A 20265-nucleotide genomic window follows, 5' to 3' on the forward strand; every position below is an offset into this window, starting at 1 on the left:
TACCTGAAAGGAAGGCAGACTCTCCTCATTCAAAGGAAAACACTGTGTCTTAAAATATGACTTTACCATTACCAGAAAAAAATATCTTTCATTTATCACAACACTGAAGGCGTTGTAACACTGCTGTGCATCAGCCAACACGGTCCACAGCATCTATATAAAGGACAGTTATGTGAGCATCTTTTTATTATTTTGCTTTTCTTCTTTGAAACACAAGAGGAGCATTAGTCCTGTGTCTGTGCGGAGCGGGTGGCTCACGCCACCTGCAGGGCAGCTTCAGTACCGAGACGTGTCTGCTCCCGAGGAGCGCCCGTGAAAACCCAATGCCGTTTCCATCCTGATCAAAAATTGCTCCAACAGACATTTGAACTGGCTGTAGCACCTGTCAGTATTTAAATACATATACATCTATAAGAAACATTTGATCTTCAGATGCTACACCGTTTGGCATTCAGTTTGCTTGATTTTATAAATATAATTTATAAATATTTTTAAAACCCCATTTTTTATCATGGTTACAGATAAGTTTACAAAGACATGTATTTCTCCTTTGTTATTGCTACAGATCAGTTATGGTGACTGTATCTGGAGTTAGAAAAATTATACAAGATGGGTTTTAAATGCCAAACCCATTCTGTCTACTAAAGACTGCAGTAAGGAGTCTAATAACCCCAAAGTTTACAAAGCTGCAATTGCTTATAAGAGTTGACCATCCCTGAACTGCCCCGTGCAGTGTTTGCATTAAGCCAAGATGAATTCCAGAGTGCAGCTTTGATGCTAAAGAGGAAAATGCCTTGGATTATAGCTGTAGAAATAGTCCCCTTTTCTTAGGACAAGTACTTGTTTCCTTAGGGCTAACACTAACACTATTGCCTTTAGAGAACTGTGCAGGTATCAGCCTTCCCAGTGCTTTCAAAGGCTCATTTCTATCACCCATTTCAGCTCTCTTTTTGCTCATTAGCACTACCTAGTTCTTTAGTCATAACAGGTCACCTCCAAAAGCAGGCCTCAGCCTGGGCTGCTGAGCTTGAAGGTGGGGCCTTTGATGGTGGTAGGAGTCCTTCCCCCTAGAGCAAAGGGTTAATCCTCTGGGACAGCAGCCCCAGGCTGGCTTGCTTTGCCACCCTGGGAGAGAGTGGAGGTGGAGGAGCCAGAAACTGCATATGTGAAGCCATAAGAACTGCAGTACCCCTTCCCCACCCAGCCAGAGCACTGGAAACAGCCTGTGGCAGGAGGCCAGTGCATTCCCAAGACATGGCTTCCCCATGCATTTTACCCAAATCATGCCCTGTTTTGTCTTGTCTTCCTTCAGCAAACTGGGCTTTTTACAGCATGACAAGGACTACTTACATGATTAAAACAAAAAACTATTCCAGACCATATTACACTGTTTTCTCATTTTTAATGTACTAATTTGCAGAAGGTCAGTGTGATTTTTGGTCAAGGCTTCTTTACCCTCCTCACCTCCTATTCCCTAGGACTCCTGAAGTCTCAGTGTATGCCATATTGGAAAGTTGACAGTAAGGAGGGCTCCCTTCCTGTTTGTCAGGAGATAAATTAGCTACAAACATGAAGCACTGGTTCTGTTCAGCCATGATATCCCAATTTTACACATGGACACTGCCATTGATGCAGTGGAGGATTCTTTTAAATAACACTACTCAGAGATGAGCATCAGGGCCTAAACTTTACTCCTCTCTCACAAAGTGTAGAGTTGTTGTAAAGTTTCCTTCCAGTAAGACCTGTTATCTTCTTGACAAATGTCTTTTCAGGAAACAACTCTTTTGCATCTGACAGCCTTGAAGAGAACCTGAAGAAGTGTGTCTGCTCATCAAGACTGACTTGTGGTCTCTGTGTGGCTTTATCTGAAGTCAGAGGTTCAGAGACACCTGTAAACAGTCACCTGAAGGGACTGGAAACTGTGGGAAACAATGCAGTGCATAAAAGAGCTTACTGCCACTTACTGCCACACTTACAGTAAATTCATTTGGGAAAAGTGTAAGCCAGTACTTCCTTAGTTTTCTTGGGGCAGCATGTTCTCCTAGGAGATGGGAACAGTATTTCACAATTATCATTTTCTAACCCACTCCCCTCCAGCACCGTCGGAAGAAAGAATATCCTATGAGAACAGTAAACATTCAGCATGTGCCTGTTTCACCATTCTGAATCAGAGCACCAGCCCCACATTCAGAGATAACTGTGGGAGGCTGTGTTTTATCTGCAGTAAAAACACTGTCTTTTCTGCACACTAACACTTCAACTCATTTACAATGTGCATCCTTTGGCAGCACAGAGCTGAACAAGGTCATAGAAATGTATTTTAAAATGTCGTAATTCAAATTGGGTTTTTCTTGAGAAGCATATATGTTAAAATGACAATTACACTGTTGCATTTCTTCACAAGACAATTCAATTTAGGATTATTACTTTCAGTCAGTGAGGCATCATCACCAAGAGTGAACAAGCCTGAACTATGAGAAAGTTTAAAGCATCTTACTAATGAGGTTAATATATTTGGAAGCCCTGGATCCTCCCATGCTTTTTTTGCACTGATTTTCTGTGCTTGGACAAAGATCAAACATAATTGTGTAGCCAGCACACAAATATACATGATCACTTTGGTGAAATTATAAAAAAGGCTAACATCTAACTTGTCCATTTCATATCATTTGGCAAAATAATGATGTATTTAAATGGGTTTAAGTACCAAAAACATATGTATCCATTTACATTTAAACTTTTTTCCTCCCCAATTTACAAAATAACGCTTTTGTTAGAGAATAAAATTCAACGAGCTTCACATGTAACTGGTGAAATTCTGTAACTCAATTATTTCTTCATCACAATGGGATGAGAAGCTTCAGCACACAAATAATGTAGCAGACTTATAGAGCTGATTGCAGCACTAACACTAGCCTGCAGAACTCCCAAGCAGGCCAATGAGGAGTAGCCTTTTCCACAGGTATGAAGTGGGTTTGCTGGTGGCATCAGTTAATCCATGGTGAAGGATATGAGTAGAACATTTCCAGCCCTACTTCCAGCTAAATCAAGAAATCTTTGAAGTATGATATGTTGATTTCATGAGTGTTTAAAGAAAGCTACTGCAGGCAATGGGATCCACATGCATGTTTTCTTGGGAGTTCCTTGTAAAACACTAGTCAAGTCTGAATATAAGTATGTATTTTTAATGTGACAGATTTACATTACAGGTTCTTTCCTAATTCTCCTAGTGCCTGTAGGTCTGTACACCAAGAGAGACATCCAAAATCTGCTTTCATTTAATCAAATGAGATCTTTGTTGCCAGTTGAAAAAAAGGTCAGATATATGAAATAATGTCTGTTCTCATTACATTTCCAGCCCAGTTTCCAGGAGGACTTTGGGATAGTTTTGAATAGATGAAAAGAATGATAAGAAAAACATTTCCTTAAAAGAAAATTATTAAAGGCAAGCAACACTCTCACTTATCTTCCAACTCTTCCATCTTTGGAAAATTTCTTTTTAGCTCAGAGGGGCTAGGCTAGTGAAACTGTTCATCTGGGACATCCCATTAAATGTCATAACTAGCAAGATAAGTTGCAGTAAAATGGACTCAGTAACCATCACTGTTGTCCACTTCAGACCAGATACATGAACCACACTGATAATGTTTACAGCAGAATACCAATATCAATAAATTAGGCACATGCAAAACCTGGGACTCAGTGATATTGGTTTTTCTCCTTAAATGGGAGTTACCTCCACTGCAGTCAAAATGCTTCTATAACTGAGTACAGAATCTGGGCCAGTAGTGGATACCTGTTTACTTAGTTGCACAATAACTGGCCAGGGTTTGGGTATATTTAAGCTAACACAAACCAGAGTGCTTCTAATTTTACTGCCTGAAAATGGTAATTTCATAGATCTAAACTGACATTTTTTCCTTGCCAAAATATTTTACACTGGCACTTACTGTTGAAAAGACTATTTTTTTTTCTACTGCCAAGAATGGAATAAAAGTCAACCAAATTGTTCAGTTCTTAATTGAGCAAAATTCTCATTGTAGTTTTGCTTGATTATGAAAAACGGGCTACAGTCTACTGCATGGATAACTGTCTGGGTATGTACAAGTTGAGATTAATTTAAAAATATTTAACAACTAGCAAATTTTATGCAGGTTACAGTTCTCATTGTAATTAATGGTGTTACCTACTTATGCCAAACTGCTTGTCTGCACAAGTGACCAGTACTCCAACTCCTGAGTTTCACAAGCTTCTAATGTTCTAATCTTGCTAATTGTTACATGGAAGTAATTAATTTAATTACTTGAGAAAAATCTATTCCAGATCATGTAGTGGCCCGAATTACTGAACTCTAGGAAATATACTTTTTACTTTACAAAATACATATTCACCAGTATAATCAATGCACAGGACCTGGTGGGACACAACTTTCTCGAAGTTACAGTCTCTATGGCATGTATTTTTCCATCATGCTGTTCAGATTTCTGCATTTTATCTGTGTCACAGATCCTCCCAAGGAGAATTACTAGACCTTCATAATCAGGAGGTTTCATAAAGTATTAAACTTCAGCAATCATTTTTTTGCCTGAGGCAGACAAGGGAAAACTAGCCAGGAAATTCTTCAACAATATTGTGTTAATTTGCATTTACAAATGGAAAATAAGTAGGTTTTTCGTCTCTTCCATAACAGTTATCACTGGACTATGAATGCCACAGCAGTGTTGTATGGTCACAAAACACTGATGACTGCAAGTGCAGGAAAACACAAATCTGGATATCTTGTCATGGCTTAGTCCTCCAAACACAAGTTAATTTCAGGTGTCACATTTAATCAAGATGAGGACTTCATTCCAAGCCAAAGACATAATAGCGTGTAATCTTTATTACAGTACCCAAAAAAGTAAATAATTTTCAATAGACCACTGTAAGAGACTGATTTGAGGAATAAATATTAAGCACAAGAAAGGATAAAACAAGATATAGCTATTAGTCATAGAGAGAAGACAGAGAAGTAAGAAGGAATTCAAGAAAACAAGAAGCAGGAGTAGAATTTAGCAACAGTTCTCAAAGGTGATTTATGAGATTTGTACACATATTAGGAGATAATCCAGTCTAGAAGCTGAATAGGCAAAAACCCCAAAACTGAAAAAAAAAAAAAACCAACCAATTTGAGGGTTTTTTGCAATTTCTTAGTGATTTTAATTACTGGTACTCCCTTTTAGGTTGAAAAGGAGTGTGATAATTTATTTCTATAGATACTATTCAAAATGAATCCATTTATAGGCAATGACATTGTCATGTGGCAGCAGTTTGTACATTCTGCCCTCTGTTTCTTAAAAGAAGAGATGAAAACTCTTTGTAAGTTTGCCTTACTTCCCCTCTCTGCATGTTACTTTCAAAAATCTGTATTGAGTACAGTATCTGATGAAAGAGCAAACATGAATGCCATAAACTCCCAGAGATTTTAAAATCTTTTGGATTTTTGTCCAGTACAATCACTGCTGATTTATTATTAAAGCTTAAGTCAGTGATGATGGAAGAAAGTGGATTACCTCCCAATTCCAAGCAGAGAGCTGTTAAATCTCTGGTATCTCAATTAATTCCTTCACACATTCCCCTCCATTCCAGACCAAGTTCTCCTCCAGGTGTTTCTTCCTTTGCCTGCCATGAAGCTGCTGTGCTCAGTGTGAAACAGTTATGTCAGCACAAGCTACTCATATAGATGCAGAAATACCAGCAAAGCTGACTTGGAGTTTTGATTTCTTTATTTGAATTCTCACTGATTGTTTCATTTGTGTGCATATGCTCAGGTGTGCATACTTGGGCTGTCCCAGCACTCTCCCAGCACCTTGCTCAGGGCTGCTGTTTTGGCTGCTTTTCAGCTACGAGTAGCTTGTCATTTAGTGTTTCAGCAGCAAAGTGCTCCTGCTTTAATCACAGCCCAAACTGCACCTCATATCCAATGCTGGCACTTGTCCACATGTCTCACAAAGCTGCAAACACACCTTTGGAAACATTAGCCCTTGGGTGACTTTTACTAATACAAACTGTGAGTACAGTCCTCTAAGGAGCTCATTCCTGCAGGATCAAATCAGCCTTACTATTTAATTTATTGAGAAATTTGTGACAATTTTCAAGCAATACTGTTCAAACCAAAGAAAAAAACCCTCTCACTCTGATCCTGTGGGCTATAATTATATACTCCAGAATATCTCTTTCATTAGCATAGTTACCACAAAGAAGATCAGAAGTTTTTCTGTTAAGAACACATTATTTCTGCTCACATTTGAAAATCTGAGTATGTTTCTTGACTAAATGCAAAATTAACTTGGAATTAATGTAGGTTCCCCATCTCAGAGTCAAACAAAATGCACAAATGAAAATAAATTTTAAGCACTGCTGATAGCCATCCCGCCGTATGAAACATAACTCCATTTTGCTTGCTAAAAAAATACCAGCCTAGTGGGTTTATTTTTGAATTTGATTGAGCCATGGCCTGTAAGTAGCCATAAACCTTTGGTTCTGATGTTCAGCAGTGAGAATCTGGTGGACAAATTTAGAGGGAAGGATATGGAATAATTTAAGTGCATTGCTTTTTCTAATGCCATATTTTGTGGAATTAGTCACTGTTGATCTAACTGCATCATTCTAGGAATATCTAGCACGTGCCTTAACTACACCTTTGCACAGATACAAGAATAATTTTTACAAATGTTTATCTGCTTTTAAAAAGTCTAGATTTTTAAACAAAAAAAAAAAAGGAGGGTGGGGCAGGTAATGAAGGTCTTAGCTGATTGACAGTACAGGATATAGAACCTTTCAGATCCTAATCCATGAGGGGGACGTTTGCATCTGGCTCCATAATGCCTGAATTAGATGCCGGTACTCCAGGCATGTGTGTAAGTGGAGTTAAGTGCCTTGGAGGGGTATTCACAAAAGCCACTGTTTGGGGAGTTGCCTAAGCCAGCCAAATAGGGAAGGCTGAAGATTGCAGTTCATCCTAAGTCCTAGCTCTGTCCTGGGTTTAAGTACCTTCTGGTGAATGAAGTACACAGGCACAAGTTCCTCCACTCTTGGCTCATAGCTCACAATCCTCTTTTGAAAGCAGGTGCCACATTTTTCTTTAAAATTCCAAGCAACCATCAGCAGCTCAAGCACAGTCTTACTTGGACTGAGGAACATTGGTCTAATTCTTCCTTTAGCAAAAGGCGCTTCTGAGGTTTGCATTCCCTCCCTCCTGGGCATGCCTGAGCCAGGAGGCTACAGGCATCAGCTCCCAAGAGGTGGGTAAGAGCTGGCACAGGTCACAGCAGACCCAAGAAACCATGGGGAGGAGGGAAATCAATGAGAGACTTCATCTGAAAACCTGGGAAGTGTCCACAGGTAAAGGGACACTTTACAACAGCACAGCCAGCACCAAGAAAGGCTTGTGCACTGGGACCAAGATGCCTTTGAGGAGGATTTCAGTGGTCTAACAGCTCAGGCATCATCTTCTCAGGCCCTGATCAGGGGCTTGGATTTCAGTTGTGGATTCCAGTGGTTTAATTTCCCCCACCAATCCTACATTCTCCTGTGCTTCCAGCCCCAGCTCTACCTTGTAGTGCTGCAGGAAGCTGAAGAGAGGCAGGTGTTCACCCTCGATCCAGTTGAGCAGCTTGGTAGCTGCACGTTTGTCAGTCTATCCCTTCATACTGGCTGCAGCATGGATGAAACGCAAATGCTGGCTCCCAGTGCGGATATTTTATAACTATTAGTCCCCAGAGCTGAGCACCGACCAGCTTTCCAGTCTGTGCATTTGCTAGTCTCAGTCATCATGGGTCCAAATGGCTGCACTGAACATTTCAGATTGTTTTCCTTGATTAGAGTTGAGAGACTGAAGTGAGTGACTGATAGTATTTGCTCCTCAAGGCTTGACTTTGCTTTCCTTTGGCCTCAGTCAAAGGAAGGTGACAGATGTGGTAATATCAAGTCCTTAAACCATAGGACATTGGATTGCATACAGGAAATTAATTCCACCTCATGACATTTTTGGAGTTCAAATGACTGTATCTTTCATAACTTTCATAGAATAAGTGTATGTGAGTGGAATGGGGAGGGTCTTTCCTCTGTGTGTGTGCGTGTGCACGTGTGTGTGTGTGTGTGCTTCAGAGGTTTTTTTTTTCCTTTGCTGTGCCTTTGAGAGGCGTGGCAAACTCTTGCTGTAAGTATTCACTGAGTCAAACCTACAGAGAGCATTTCACAACTTAGGTTGAAAATTTTTTTGGTTGCGTCCTGCTACCCTGATTTCTGCACTTGCAGAGTGGGAAGTGGGTGGTACCTGTGTAGGCCTGTAAATGTAACACTTGCTAACAAATAACAGTGAGTTCAAGCTTTGTCTCTCTGCCCCTCCACTGATGTGTGCTTTTGTGCTGAAGCAGATTTGAGTAAGATGCATTTCTTAGCTGCTACAACAAGAGGAAAAGACAGAAGGTCTTTAGGAACAGATCTGTTCCTGCATGACACAGGGATGTGTGTGTGCAGTTCAGCCATGATGGTAGCGTAGAAGAGCTTTCAGTGATTTTCAGCAGTGTTTTTTACGCAAATGCCAGATGATGAAGGGACCTACACTGGGAGATCCACTGCCTACCATCTAGCAACTCCACCTTCATGTCAGCCCAGAGCACAGAGGGTCTTTGACGAAAATTACAAGACCAGTTTTGAAACCATTTTAACCAAGTGAGTGTTTAGTTGTAGTTATTGTCATCTTAGTCTTTAGCAAGAAAAGTAGCATAAAAGTAAAATAATTTATCCATTTAGGAAATATGTTTGTGAGCTAAGACCTGCTTGAATTTTGTGAATGGAGTGTCAAGTCATGATTAGCACATCCTAACAAATATGATGATACCTGCCATATTTGACAACAAAATAGGAAAATAATTACTGCTAAATAATTTTAAAGCATGCTCCTGATTTCTCTCTGGGTGGAGTAGTTAGTTTGTTTAATCTTCTAAGGCAAGACAATTTCTTCCACTGTTTGAGCAAAGGTAGGAAAAGCATGCAAAGGGCAGGAATTTTTTAAATGGCAAATAACCTTCCAAGAAAAAATTGTCTGAGAGGAAGTTTTCTCAAGAAAAATATTTTACAGACATTTGTTACTGTTTTCATATCTCCCTTGGAATGGGACTTCGGGTTTCTGGGAAGTGGCAGAGTTAGAGCACAGCAAATAAAAATAAGGGAGTGAGGAGCTGCTCTTTTTCTTGACAAGCTGCTCATCAAAGCATGGTGAACGGAAATATTGTAAAATGGTAACAATTTGTCTCCAAAATAAAGTCTCCAAAGCCTCTTGCTTTTATTTAAAACAAAAAGTCATGAAACAGCATGAGGGAAAGAGCCAAGAAAACACATTTTGTATGCCATCAATGTGAGAAAAGGAACAGAAATGCTGTGCCAGTTTCAGACAGAGGCAATCAAGTAAATTTTCTGGCAAGAAGGCAATGCATAAGGCCACAGGATTGCAACAGGAGTCACAGAGAACAATAAATTATTTCAAATTAGGATCAGACCAAGTACTTCAGGAGACCCACACAGATTGCAAAGGATGGAGTATGATCACTGCAAAGGGGCACAGGAAATAAAATTTCTTTATAACCACAAGACTGCAACCAAAAAATCTGCACACACAGACTTTCTTAATGAGATTTCTTGATCTTGATTCCTTGATAGGGGTTAAGGGCTCCCTGTAGTGGATGACTGTAAAGCATTTAAATTTAATCAGTGCTAAAAAGAGCTAGAACATTCTACACCTCAGAGAGGGTCCTGCTTCATCCTGATAATAAACAGGCTAAAACTTACCCCTTTCCAAAGAGCCATCCCTCCTGCCTGCCCCAGGCACCCTAGAGCTGCCAGGAGCCCTCACCTCCCAAACTGTCTCACAGCAGACCACTGGCCAGACCAGGTGTTAGCAGAGACAGACACCTGTCTTTCCAAAGCTGTGGCTGTGTTCTGTCCACCCATGACAGAGCAGCCTTTGCATCCCCAAAATGAAGACATGGTGACATTGTCCATGGCATGGCAGGATATCACACCACACATGGTGTTGAGTGGCTCACAGGTCATGCAGGGCAGGTCAGACCTCAAGTGGCACCAGCGACTGAAACAGTACTTGCTGCAGCCTTGGGATCAAGAGAAACCCAAGAGCAGCTTCTGGCCACTTTTCCCTTGTGTCCTTAGGTTTGGCACCAAGTGTACCTCAGGCTGAGAAGTCCAGCCTACACGAATATTACAACTGCAGACAGCTGTACTGCTTTACATAGCACTTAAATAAGAAGACAGATTATCTTCCCTGCAACACTTGCAACAATCAGTCCCTGTCATTATCAAGAACACTTCTATAATCAGGATTTTTCTTTCCACTGCCATCTTTTGAGAAGTGCTTAAGAAAAAGACATACTTCAGCACTTTTGTGTCTTGCATGTGTCAATTAAGAGAATTTCTGCATGCACATCTTAAGTTTTCTTAAAGGCGTTGAGATCTACTAATTCATAGAATGCTCCTTCTCCAATCAGTCCTTCAGACACAAGACATAAAATCCTAAACCATGCCATATTAGAATAAAAAGATTTAAGACTCAGTGCACCTTCACAAAGCTGACAAAATATTTTTTTACTTTTAGTACAGTAATTCAATTAACTGAATGAGGAACTAAGAGTTCTCTAACCAGTAAAACTGGTAGATATCCTTCAGAATAGCATTCTGGGACTTATGCATATTTGGCCAAAGATTCAGGATATACCTGAGTTTGTTAATTGTCGCAGAAAGAGACAGTCTTCTTCCCTCACTTCTGTCTACTCCCACATATCGGATGAGATGGAACATTCCACTGACTAGCAAGTTTAACAATGAACTGTGTGGATTATTCCCTTGTCATTTAGAGCCAATTGCTAGCCTCTGTTCTCAAAGCTGTAGCTGGCTACCCCAAGAGGTAGTGAAATGAAAACTCTTTACACGTCTACCAGTGAGTATAATTCATAGCAGCACTGCTAGAGGCACCACTTTGGATTAAAATAGTAAAATGCTGTGATGCACTTTGCAAACTATTATACCATAATAACACAAAAACAATTGTATCATGAAAATTTGGGAGACTTCTACTGCAGGGAGCCAGCACAACCTATCCCAGGGCAGAGCAAGGCCAAGAATGACGAGTGACAGCTGAGAAGGGAGGTTTCCAAAGCAAGCCTGCAGTTCCCTATTCACACTGTGAGGAAACCAGCAATCACCATAGTTCATTATCAGCACCTCAAGGTTGAGCCTACTAATCACACGCTTCAGTCTGAAGTGCATCACCAGTTTTGTGTCTTTGCATTATTATGGGGTCAGTGGACTGGCAGTAGATGTGAAGTGTTCTCACCGAAACAAAACCCAAATCAACAACACCCTAGGGAAACAGTTGGTTGACTATACAAGCACTTCCATGAAAACCAGCCTCCTTTCCAGTGTGTTGTGCATGGCAAACCCATTCCATCTGATAAGGAGAACTCCTTGGACGATGTCAGTGGCTGTGGCATGTGGGAAGCTCCTTCTGTAGCGCTCAGTAGCACCAGCCCAGCAGAGAAGGAGCCCTCAGCACAGTTCCCACATTGAACAAACAGCTGTGCTCAGACACATCGGTGGCCAGGCTGAGGCTCTGTGCCAGCAGTGCAATTCCGTGCCGATAAATGGGGAGGCGGCTCTGAACTTTGATCACTTTGTGTGTTCCACATCACTGGGTCCAGCTTTGTGTGCCGATTGCTGCCGATCGCTGAAGCGGGATTGAGTGGCAGTCATTTAAGTGTCTCCATCAATCAGCCTGCCACCAAGACTGCAGGCAAACTGCCCAGAAGAGAGCATTAGGCAGAGGATTCGAGTGTATGCTGTATAGCAGAGAACAGGAAAATATATTCAAAGGCAGGTATTTGCTAAAGCCTACCTATAATTCATTCTAATCCCATCATTAAATTCGTGTGCTTTTCTGCAAACATTCCCCCACGTTGGACTTCCACCTCAGGCCAATTCATGCAAAAGAGTACATGCCACGAGGAAAGAGGGGACTGTGGTCACCCGACCCGTGGTGCCCAACTTACTGATCCTTGTCACGGCTCCCTGCCATCTGACTTAAAGTAGCTTTCAGGCATTTTCCAGCAAACAGCATCTGGGCCAGACCCTCAAAAACACACAAGAGACGAACCTGCCTGGAAATCAATTACCAGCGCCGAGCATCTTGATGTCATCATAAATTGTGAGCTTCTTGCTTGTGCTGAGCAAGCAGAGATCTGTGCATGGGAGTTGGGGTTGTGGGGATGTGAAACTTACCATGCCCAGGTTTGCAGAGATGAGGAGATGCCTCCCTGAGGCATAGGTAGGCTCACAGCACACTGGGCATGAGGAGGAGGCTAGAGGCAACATAATTATGTCTGCATTGGGCTAAAAATCTCCTTCTCGTTTTAGCTGCTTCCACTGGGAGGGTGTTTTCACACATAGGCACACATAAATACCTGCACACAAGCAACAGATAGAGGCCCACATGCAGATATACTCTGTTTGGAAATAAGAAACTGAGGAAGCCCAAGAGTGCCATTTTCATACAGAAGGCTGGGTGATCATCCAGAGTGAGCACACACATGAATGTGTTTGCAGACAAACTGGAGCAGAGGCAAGTGCTTTGTTTTTGGAAATGCATTTATAAATGGATAAACAGAGACCTCCCCAGGCATTGCAAGAAAAGGTCATATAATCAGCCGTGAAGCCAAAGAGAGCGTATGGGTGACCATTGTTTTTTAAGATGAAGCCATTTATTTAGATGTTATCACACTTCTCCAAGAAAGAAGCTCTAGGCACCATTTTGATTTTTAAAAAAAGTAGAAACAAGCATCTGCCATGTGTTGAATATTCCCCATTAGCAGCAGGTTTATGCATGCATGTATTTTAAAATGTTTATTATGACAATACTTCTTATGACTGCCTTAGCTTTAGTAAATACCGCATGATAATCAGACACAGTTGTTAGACCTTGAGCAAAATATGATTTAATTTCTTTTTAACATACTGAACAATAGCTATTTCTTGGTAATCTAAACTGAACACAGACACTTGAAACTACTTTGTTTCCTTTGAGGGGACAGTGAAAAGGAGGAAGGGAAAAAAATAAACCTGATCTCTGTGGGAGTTTCTCAAGAAGCAAAAAGGCAGGATTACATTTACCATAAATCCTACTTTCCTCCCTACTGAATGCATGAGCCCTTATAGACCTTATAGCAAGGTAAATTCTTCACCTACTGAAGAAACAGGTATTGCCTTCAGTGGAGTTTTAGGCACTGTTACAAGCAATATGGTGCAGGACCCCAAACCTCTTGAGGCATAGATCAACCATCTCATGCCAGTAGCATGGCTGGGTCCTCACCCATGGGCTGTGCTCCTCTTTACTGTCCTCCTGCTCTTCACTGATGAAAAAAAAGATGAAACCACTGCAGCTAGTGTTAATTTGGGTTACAAAACAGGTTAGCTTTCAGAGGAAATCCATCTCAAGGTATATTTGGCTGCCCTCACTCCCTGCTTTTATGTGGAATATGATTGAATTTGCAAAAAAAGAAACCCCCTACAGCAGTGTTTAATTAGTTTGCTGGCAAACTGGAAAACATCTGTCCAAATGAGATAAAGACTCATTTGGCACAGAAAGACAGAAGTGTGGCAATGTATGTGTTAAATGGCACTTGAGCACGTACAAAATTATATGGCATGCAGAAGGTTTTGTTTTTCCAGTACCTGAAAACAGAAGTTTCCACTAAAATTCAGTCTCTGTACAGTACAGGGTACCCTCAGGTCTTTTCAGAAAGTACTCACTGACTGACAGGTTAGTCCTCAAATGAGTTAATGATCCAGAGATGAATTTAAGCTGTGATTAAGTTTTGAAATAGTGTTTTTGAAAACTGTGGACAGCAGTGTGCTGGGAAATTCACTGCTGAATTTGGTTACACTTTACAGCACCAGTGCTGAGAACAACAATCAACATTTGCTTTATTCTTGTACCTGAAAACACCCCACCCTTGAAGTCACAAGAGCTGTTCACTGGATAGGAATAGCTTAGTTCGCTACAGGAACTAAAGCCGAGATAGCTGCTCTTCTAATTTTGTGCTGAGAATTCTTCCAAAAAAGGTACCTAACAGAATTAGTTTACGAACGCCAACACCCCCATCCCCAATTTGTAAGTCCAGTGCTTAATGCAATGCTTTTCATGTGGTGGAAACCTTAAGAAAGACATGTATGTGGTGGGAGTGTGCACGTTTGCGAGCACAAATCAATCAGTGGTTTAAGGGATCTGTATTGTAGAAAGCAGGGACAGGATAGGTACTTGTTCCCAAAGTAGCACTTAAAATGCAAACAGAAAAAAAAAAAAAAGAAGTGCTCAGTTTGTGAGGACTTCAGTTTTCTCTTATAAGCCCTTCTGTAACATTTCTTGAGCTGTCACGTACCTCTGTGTATGAACTGGGGCCGGCCAGTGGAAACCCCCCAGAGAGCAGCTGTGCACCTCACCCACCAGCTCTCTGCAATGCATTGGGGCTGCTCCTTATGCACCTCAACACTCTGTTTGCCATTTCCATTGCATACCACTGCTCTTGCATGTCTCGTCCATATGCCTGTTTGCCATTTCCATTGCATACCACTGCTCTTGCATGTCTCTGTATTACAGACACTTTAGTGAAGTGTATAATGCTCCTGTGGGATTGGATACACCATTGTAGATACTTGGTAATACGATCTGTTATCAAGGTCCCCCCAGAAGTCATCCTAACTACTTCTGATCTCAAGACAAAAACATGCTGGAGAATCTACCTTTTTATCTATCGTCAATTTTTTTTAGTAGCACTCTTCTGTGAACAAAATATCCAGTCACTAGGATTTTTATTTCGCAGCACTCCTTTTCCATGTGGAAACTAGAGCACTAGCAAGGCCATCCCCGCAGTGCAGTGGGGAACTGGTCCCTGCAGCTTCAGGCAGCCCCTATGGAAGGGACCACAGGGCTTCAGGTCACTGAGATCTACTCATGCCTTATGCCTGTTTGGGAAATACAGCAATTCAAAAGCAAGGACTGGTAAGTTAAACCCATGGGGGTAGTCCATGGGGGAGTATCTTTTAAGTTCTCAGACAACCCAATGTTGGTTGCAGAGTGATGACTTTCCTGTAAGAACCAATAAATCAAGGTCTAGCTTCCACTCTTTGCAAGACCACCTGTGATTTCAAGTTCCAAGTGGGTGGGCATCACTCTTTCCATATATTCTTTACATAATTAGGCTTAAACAGCCAAACTACTTCAAATCAATTTAAGAATTATGACTGCTGGTACATTTTGTTTTGTCTCCTGTTTCTGCTGACAAACTCAAATAGCCAGAGGAAGGTCCTTTATAGTTTTCTCAGGAGAACAGCTCTACCAAAGAGATTATTGAGAAATGTTCTCAGTCAAGCTTTGCCTGTAAAAATATATTTTTTCATGGATTCTCTCTCACCCATAGAGCCAACCAGATGCCTTCACACACAAGCAACTGAACACTGTGGTTTAGGATAATGTTCCTTCACCCTCAAGTGTCTTGTCACACCCTAGGTAAAGCAAAATGTTTGTTGTGGCCTAATCTAAATGACTGGTGCAAATGACATGTCACATTGTGGGAAGGCTCAGTGGCTCCTCTCCTCCATCTTCCTTCCAATATCCAAAGTCGCAGTAAAACTTTGCTTTCTCCAAGCCCTTGGCTTCTCTAAAGGTGCTCTCCTGCATTTATTAACCTGCCACAAACACACAGACACATTCCTATTGCTTTCTGACAAAAACCCTAGAAAATTCCAATCCAAAGCCAACAATCACTTTGGAAAGCATGTCAGATCGCATTACATGAATGGGTTTGGAGGGTGATCCCTAAATTGCTGGGATTTGGGTGAAGGGGGTGGGAAGTCTTACACTTTGGCTGCATCTTCAAAACAGGTTTTTCTCCTCTTCATTCTCCTTGAGAGAGAGGAGGAGAAAACCTCTTTCACCGCTGGGAAAACATCTCCTTTAGCTGTCCAGAAGCTCTAGAGGACCTTTCCAACATTTAGGATCTATAGGCTTCTTTTGAAAACCAAGAGCAATATTTTCAGTAGCTTTTAGGCATTTAAAGATGCCCATAGTCAATGGGTTTCACTGGGAAATCCATTTAAATGGTTTCCTAGTGAGGTCTTCAAACTAGAGCTGTGCACCCAGGCAATTCAGAAACAAACTGCAAGGCAGAAAAAACACACCTTCAACTTCTCCCAGTGCATAAATAACTTTTTAGAGAAGCTGAGTAGGATGAAAGGCAATGAGCAGAAACTGAAGGACTATCCCCGGCATCTCTCATGCTTCTGAGCAGGCTTTCCCTGTAGTAATGGTATCTGATAGCAATAATCTAGCAGCAGCACATATCTCTCATCTCTCACATATCTACCACATCTCTCATCAAGACCAATTTTGTCTGATCCCTCCTTCCTTTGGGAGCAGGGGGAGACAAGCTGGACAGACAGTACCAAACACAGCTTGTGTCTTCAGTAGCTGTAGCAGACTCCAAGCCCCAGACAGCTCATGAGGCCACAGGGGAGGCTCTGACCTCCTCCCACAAGTATGTCAGCCAAGTCCCATCTAGCCCAAAGTTGTTCAGTAAATAAACTCTCACCTTGCACCTCAGCTAGTCACACGCACCTGCCCCAGGCAAAATCAATAGATGAGAAGCAATCTGTCACTTCCAGGCCACACTGATTGGGTTATGGATGAGTCAAAAAACACTACTGGAAACACAGATGTGGTGAGATCACCTCCTTCTCTGGAGCCTTCCTATTTTCACAAGTCTTGCCTGATCTCCCTCAAAATTTCCATGCGCATACACAAAACAATCTTGTGTACCTTGTGGTCATGCCTGTTCCAGTGCAGGTGCATTGCGTGATGCTTGGCAGCCTGGCACGAGCAGCAGGAGGCTGAGTTCACCCTGAACTGCAGGCAGGCTGGTGTCTCCCCGTAGGAAAGTTTTTTCAATTATTTCAAATGCCTCCCACTTGCACACAAAGTCCATGTTTTGTAATAAAAACAAGGAGAAAATCTCATCCAAAGGAATTTTACCTATTTCCCCCTCTACTTATTCCACTGAAGGTATCTTTTTTTAAAAAAACAACCCCCCAAAACTGACCATCAGAACAACAAAGTAGCCAAGATGCTAAATTAATACCCTCATTCGTCAAAATCCACCTTGCCCTTCATACTGACAGTCCTATATCATCCAGTATCTTGTCATTTTTTAAAAGGATTCACTGAATTTCTCCCTTCATACAGATAATGTTTTTCCTTTGAGAGAGAGGCAGAGAATAGTGAAAATTTTCCAGTTACTGGGATTTTCCCTGCAAACTAGGATAGGCATTACCCTAGTCAGCTGCAGAGACGCAAAGGTGTTGCAAGTTACTCCTTCTGTACAGAAAGGAGCAGGAAGGCCAAGAAAGACAAGGGGGATCTATTCCTGCCTCCCCCATTCCCCCCCAAAAGGTTGCTTAGGGTCCATGTGTCCAGATGAAGCTGCAGTGGGTTAGTTCAGTCACCCCAGCCAAGCCACAATAACTGATCATGCACAGGCTGTCCTCCCACTCCAAAGCTCACCATTTCCGCTTTAAGGAGAAACACCACATTCCAAGGCCCTAATCCTTTAGCTCACAGCAGCACAGCCAGCTGTGGGCTAAAAGCCACACTAAACTCACTGGAGGAGAAGCATTTGCTGAAATACTTTGCTGAACAAGGATGAGCAACTGTGCTTGGGCTTTAGCTACACTTACAAACTCCTGTACATCTTGGCTCTGGTTTTCTTTGCCACATGGCAGTTGGTTACGTCCAAGAATTCCTGGGAGGGAAAGTGACTGTAGAAACTCAGCTGTGCAACATATGCTCCATCTAGTGTTTATTCGTAGTATTTCATTTTCTTAAAAGGTTTGGTTTGCTGTTAACACATATTTCCATCTTTTCTATAGTTCATGTGTCTATATATGATCATTGTTGAAAACAACCTTCTGCTTGTTTCAACTACACCATTTTGATCTAGCCTCCACTTACACCTTCAGTAATGATTATATACCTATTTCCATTTAGAGATTTAATCTCATAGAGCAAAATGAAGGGAAATGTTTTAAAAGAGCAGCAAGGGTTTCCCCAGGTACTCTGCTAACACCAAGTGAATGGAAAACGTCAAGCAGGAGTGAAACATAAAACCTGGAGGACACACAGGGCATAAATGACATAAATGTTTCTCCCCATAAATGATACTTCCCAGACATGAGGGCACAGTGCTAAGCCCCTTTGCCATAGACTGAGGTACTTTTTTGTTCTCTATGTCAAGCCAGCTGCTGGGAAGGGGCAGGAAAATAAGCAGGTGACATAAAGTCCTTGCTGCCTCTTCAGGCTACCTTCATCACACCAGAGCACAGCAGCTGCTGGGAGCAAGTCCTGACAAGCAGTTTGGCAAAGCTCTGGAGCACAAATGACCTGGAAATGCACACAGGTTGACTGCAAGGCATCTTTGCATGGTAGAAAAAAGGGACAGTGGCAACAGCCACCAGGCTTGGCAACTGCCATATGTATTTGGAAAGAGCAGGACTTGCATGCCAGATTTGGTTGTGGGGCAAAATACTCCAACACACAGTCTCTTCTTATCACATGCTGTCCCCTAATTTGCATTATACTTGAGGGAGTTCCTGGTTCCTCATTTGCTGTTCAGCTGATTGTAATGCCCTTAACTGCAAAAAGAAAATCCAACAGCAGGTGGGACAAGAAGTCCCAAGCTAACATTTTGAAAAAGAAGTAAAAGAAAGAAAGCCCAAACCCATTCTGTTGTGTTAGCAGGACTGGTGAGGTGTTGGGATGGGCTGCCTTGCAATGGGCCAGGATCTGCAATCGGGAAGACCTTCAGAAAAACGTTGAACATTCCCAGAGGAAGGCTTGGGTTGGCTGATTCCTACCTGGAGTGGTGGCAGCCTGAGCAGGCACACTTTTTCTGGGAGGTGGCCAAGAGGATCTCAGCCCAGCTAAGAGGAGAGCTGGCAAGGAGCTGTGATAGAAACAGACAGTCCTTGGACACTGCAGCCACAGGGTACAATCCCAGGCACAGATTTAAGCTTAGAAACAGAACTTTCATTGCTGTGGAAAGTAGAAGGGGAACTGACAATACAGCTTCCTTTGGCAGAATGCATTTAGGAGATCCCCACATCCCCTGCCTGCTCTTCCCATGTGCCAGAGCTTGCGGCAGAGCTCCCCAAAGCTGTGCTGTGGCACCTGCACAGGTGAGAAGGCAGCAAACTGGGAGCAGGCCCCTGCGTGGAGTAACAACAGAGGGCTCCTGTGGGGTGGCATAAAACTAAATACATAGAAGGGCATTTGCTGTAATAGCACTACTTGAGTAGACCGTCCAATAAATCAGATACAGGCCTGCTGCAGGATATCTTCTAGGGCAGCACACAAACCAGGGCCACTTTGCAGAGATTTAGATCCAGTTTGCTGCAGAAAATGAGAACAGCTTGCCCGAATGAGGAATGCACAACATGAAAAAACATCTTCCAACTGTGTGTTTTGTGGTGCTTTTCACAGGTGATGGTCATGCTGCTCTTCCCCATGCAGCTGCTGGCAGTGGCTGTCACTGTTTACCTAGAGCTGGTGAGGTCTGCTCAAGGTGGTGCCTACTATGGGCTCAAGCAGCTGCCACCTCAGGTGCCCCAGTACCAACCCCTCGGACAACAAGTACCTCACATGCCACTGGGCAAAGAAGGCATCCCAATGCAGCACCTGGGCAAGGAGGTGCCCCGCATGCCCTACGGGAAGGAGTACCCCCATCTGCCCCAGTACAGGAAGGAGGTCCCGCAGATGCCCATGCTCGGCAAGGATATGGCTCCCAAGAAAGAGAAAGGTAGGTCAGCATGTCCCTCTCTACTCCTGCATGGTCCCATCTGGCATGCCAGAGCACTGTTTGCCGTGGGGAAATTGAACATTGGAGCAGGCTGTTGCTGCTGCAGGCTGGGCACAGCACCCTTGTCCCAAAGGGCTGGCCAGGCTCATACTTGGCCACAGGTGGACAAAACAGGTTCATGGGAGCTGTGGGGCAGCTCAGGGTCACCAGCACAAGACCACAGTCATCCTCTGGGCTGCAGCACAGCCTCTGAGCAGCCCTACCTGCAATGAGCCTCCAGCACAAAAGTTTGTTCAGGTGCTGTTCAACTCTA

At 42.5% G+C, this 20265-nt stretch overlaps 1 protein-coding gene and 1 long non-coding RNA gene across 3 annotated transcripts in view; one reads left to right on the top strand and one right to left on the bottom strand.

Moving 5' to 3' along the window:
- Positions 1-20265, top strand: part of COL8A1 (collagen type VIII alpha 1 chain) — an 85210-nt gene that overhangs the window by 61415 nt on the left and 3530 nt on the right. For both annotated transcript variants that reach the window (XM_064410019.1, XM_064410018.1), the window contains one exon: positions 19637-19952. In XM_064410019.1, coding sequence (XP_064266089.1) covers positions 19640-19952 — 313 coding nt within the window. In that variant the 5' untranslated portion in view covers positions 19637-19639. The remainder of the gene's footprint in view (positions 1-19636; positions 19953-20265) is intronic.
- The window catches only part of LOC135294580 (uncharacterized), a 61980-nt gene that overhangs the window by 40154 nt on the left and 1561 nt on the right, over positions 1-20265 (bottom strand). The gene's annotated exons all lie outside the window — the stretch shown is intronic.

Source organism: Passer domesticus, chromosome 2 (assembly GCF_036417665.1).
Source record: "Passer domesticus isolate bPasDom1 chromosome 2, bPasDom1.hap1, whole genome shotgun sequence".
Classification (NCBI taxonomy): domain Eukaryota; kingdom Metazoa; phylum Chordata; class Aves; order Passeriformes; family Passeridae; genus Passer; species Passer domesticus.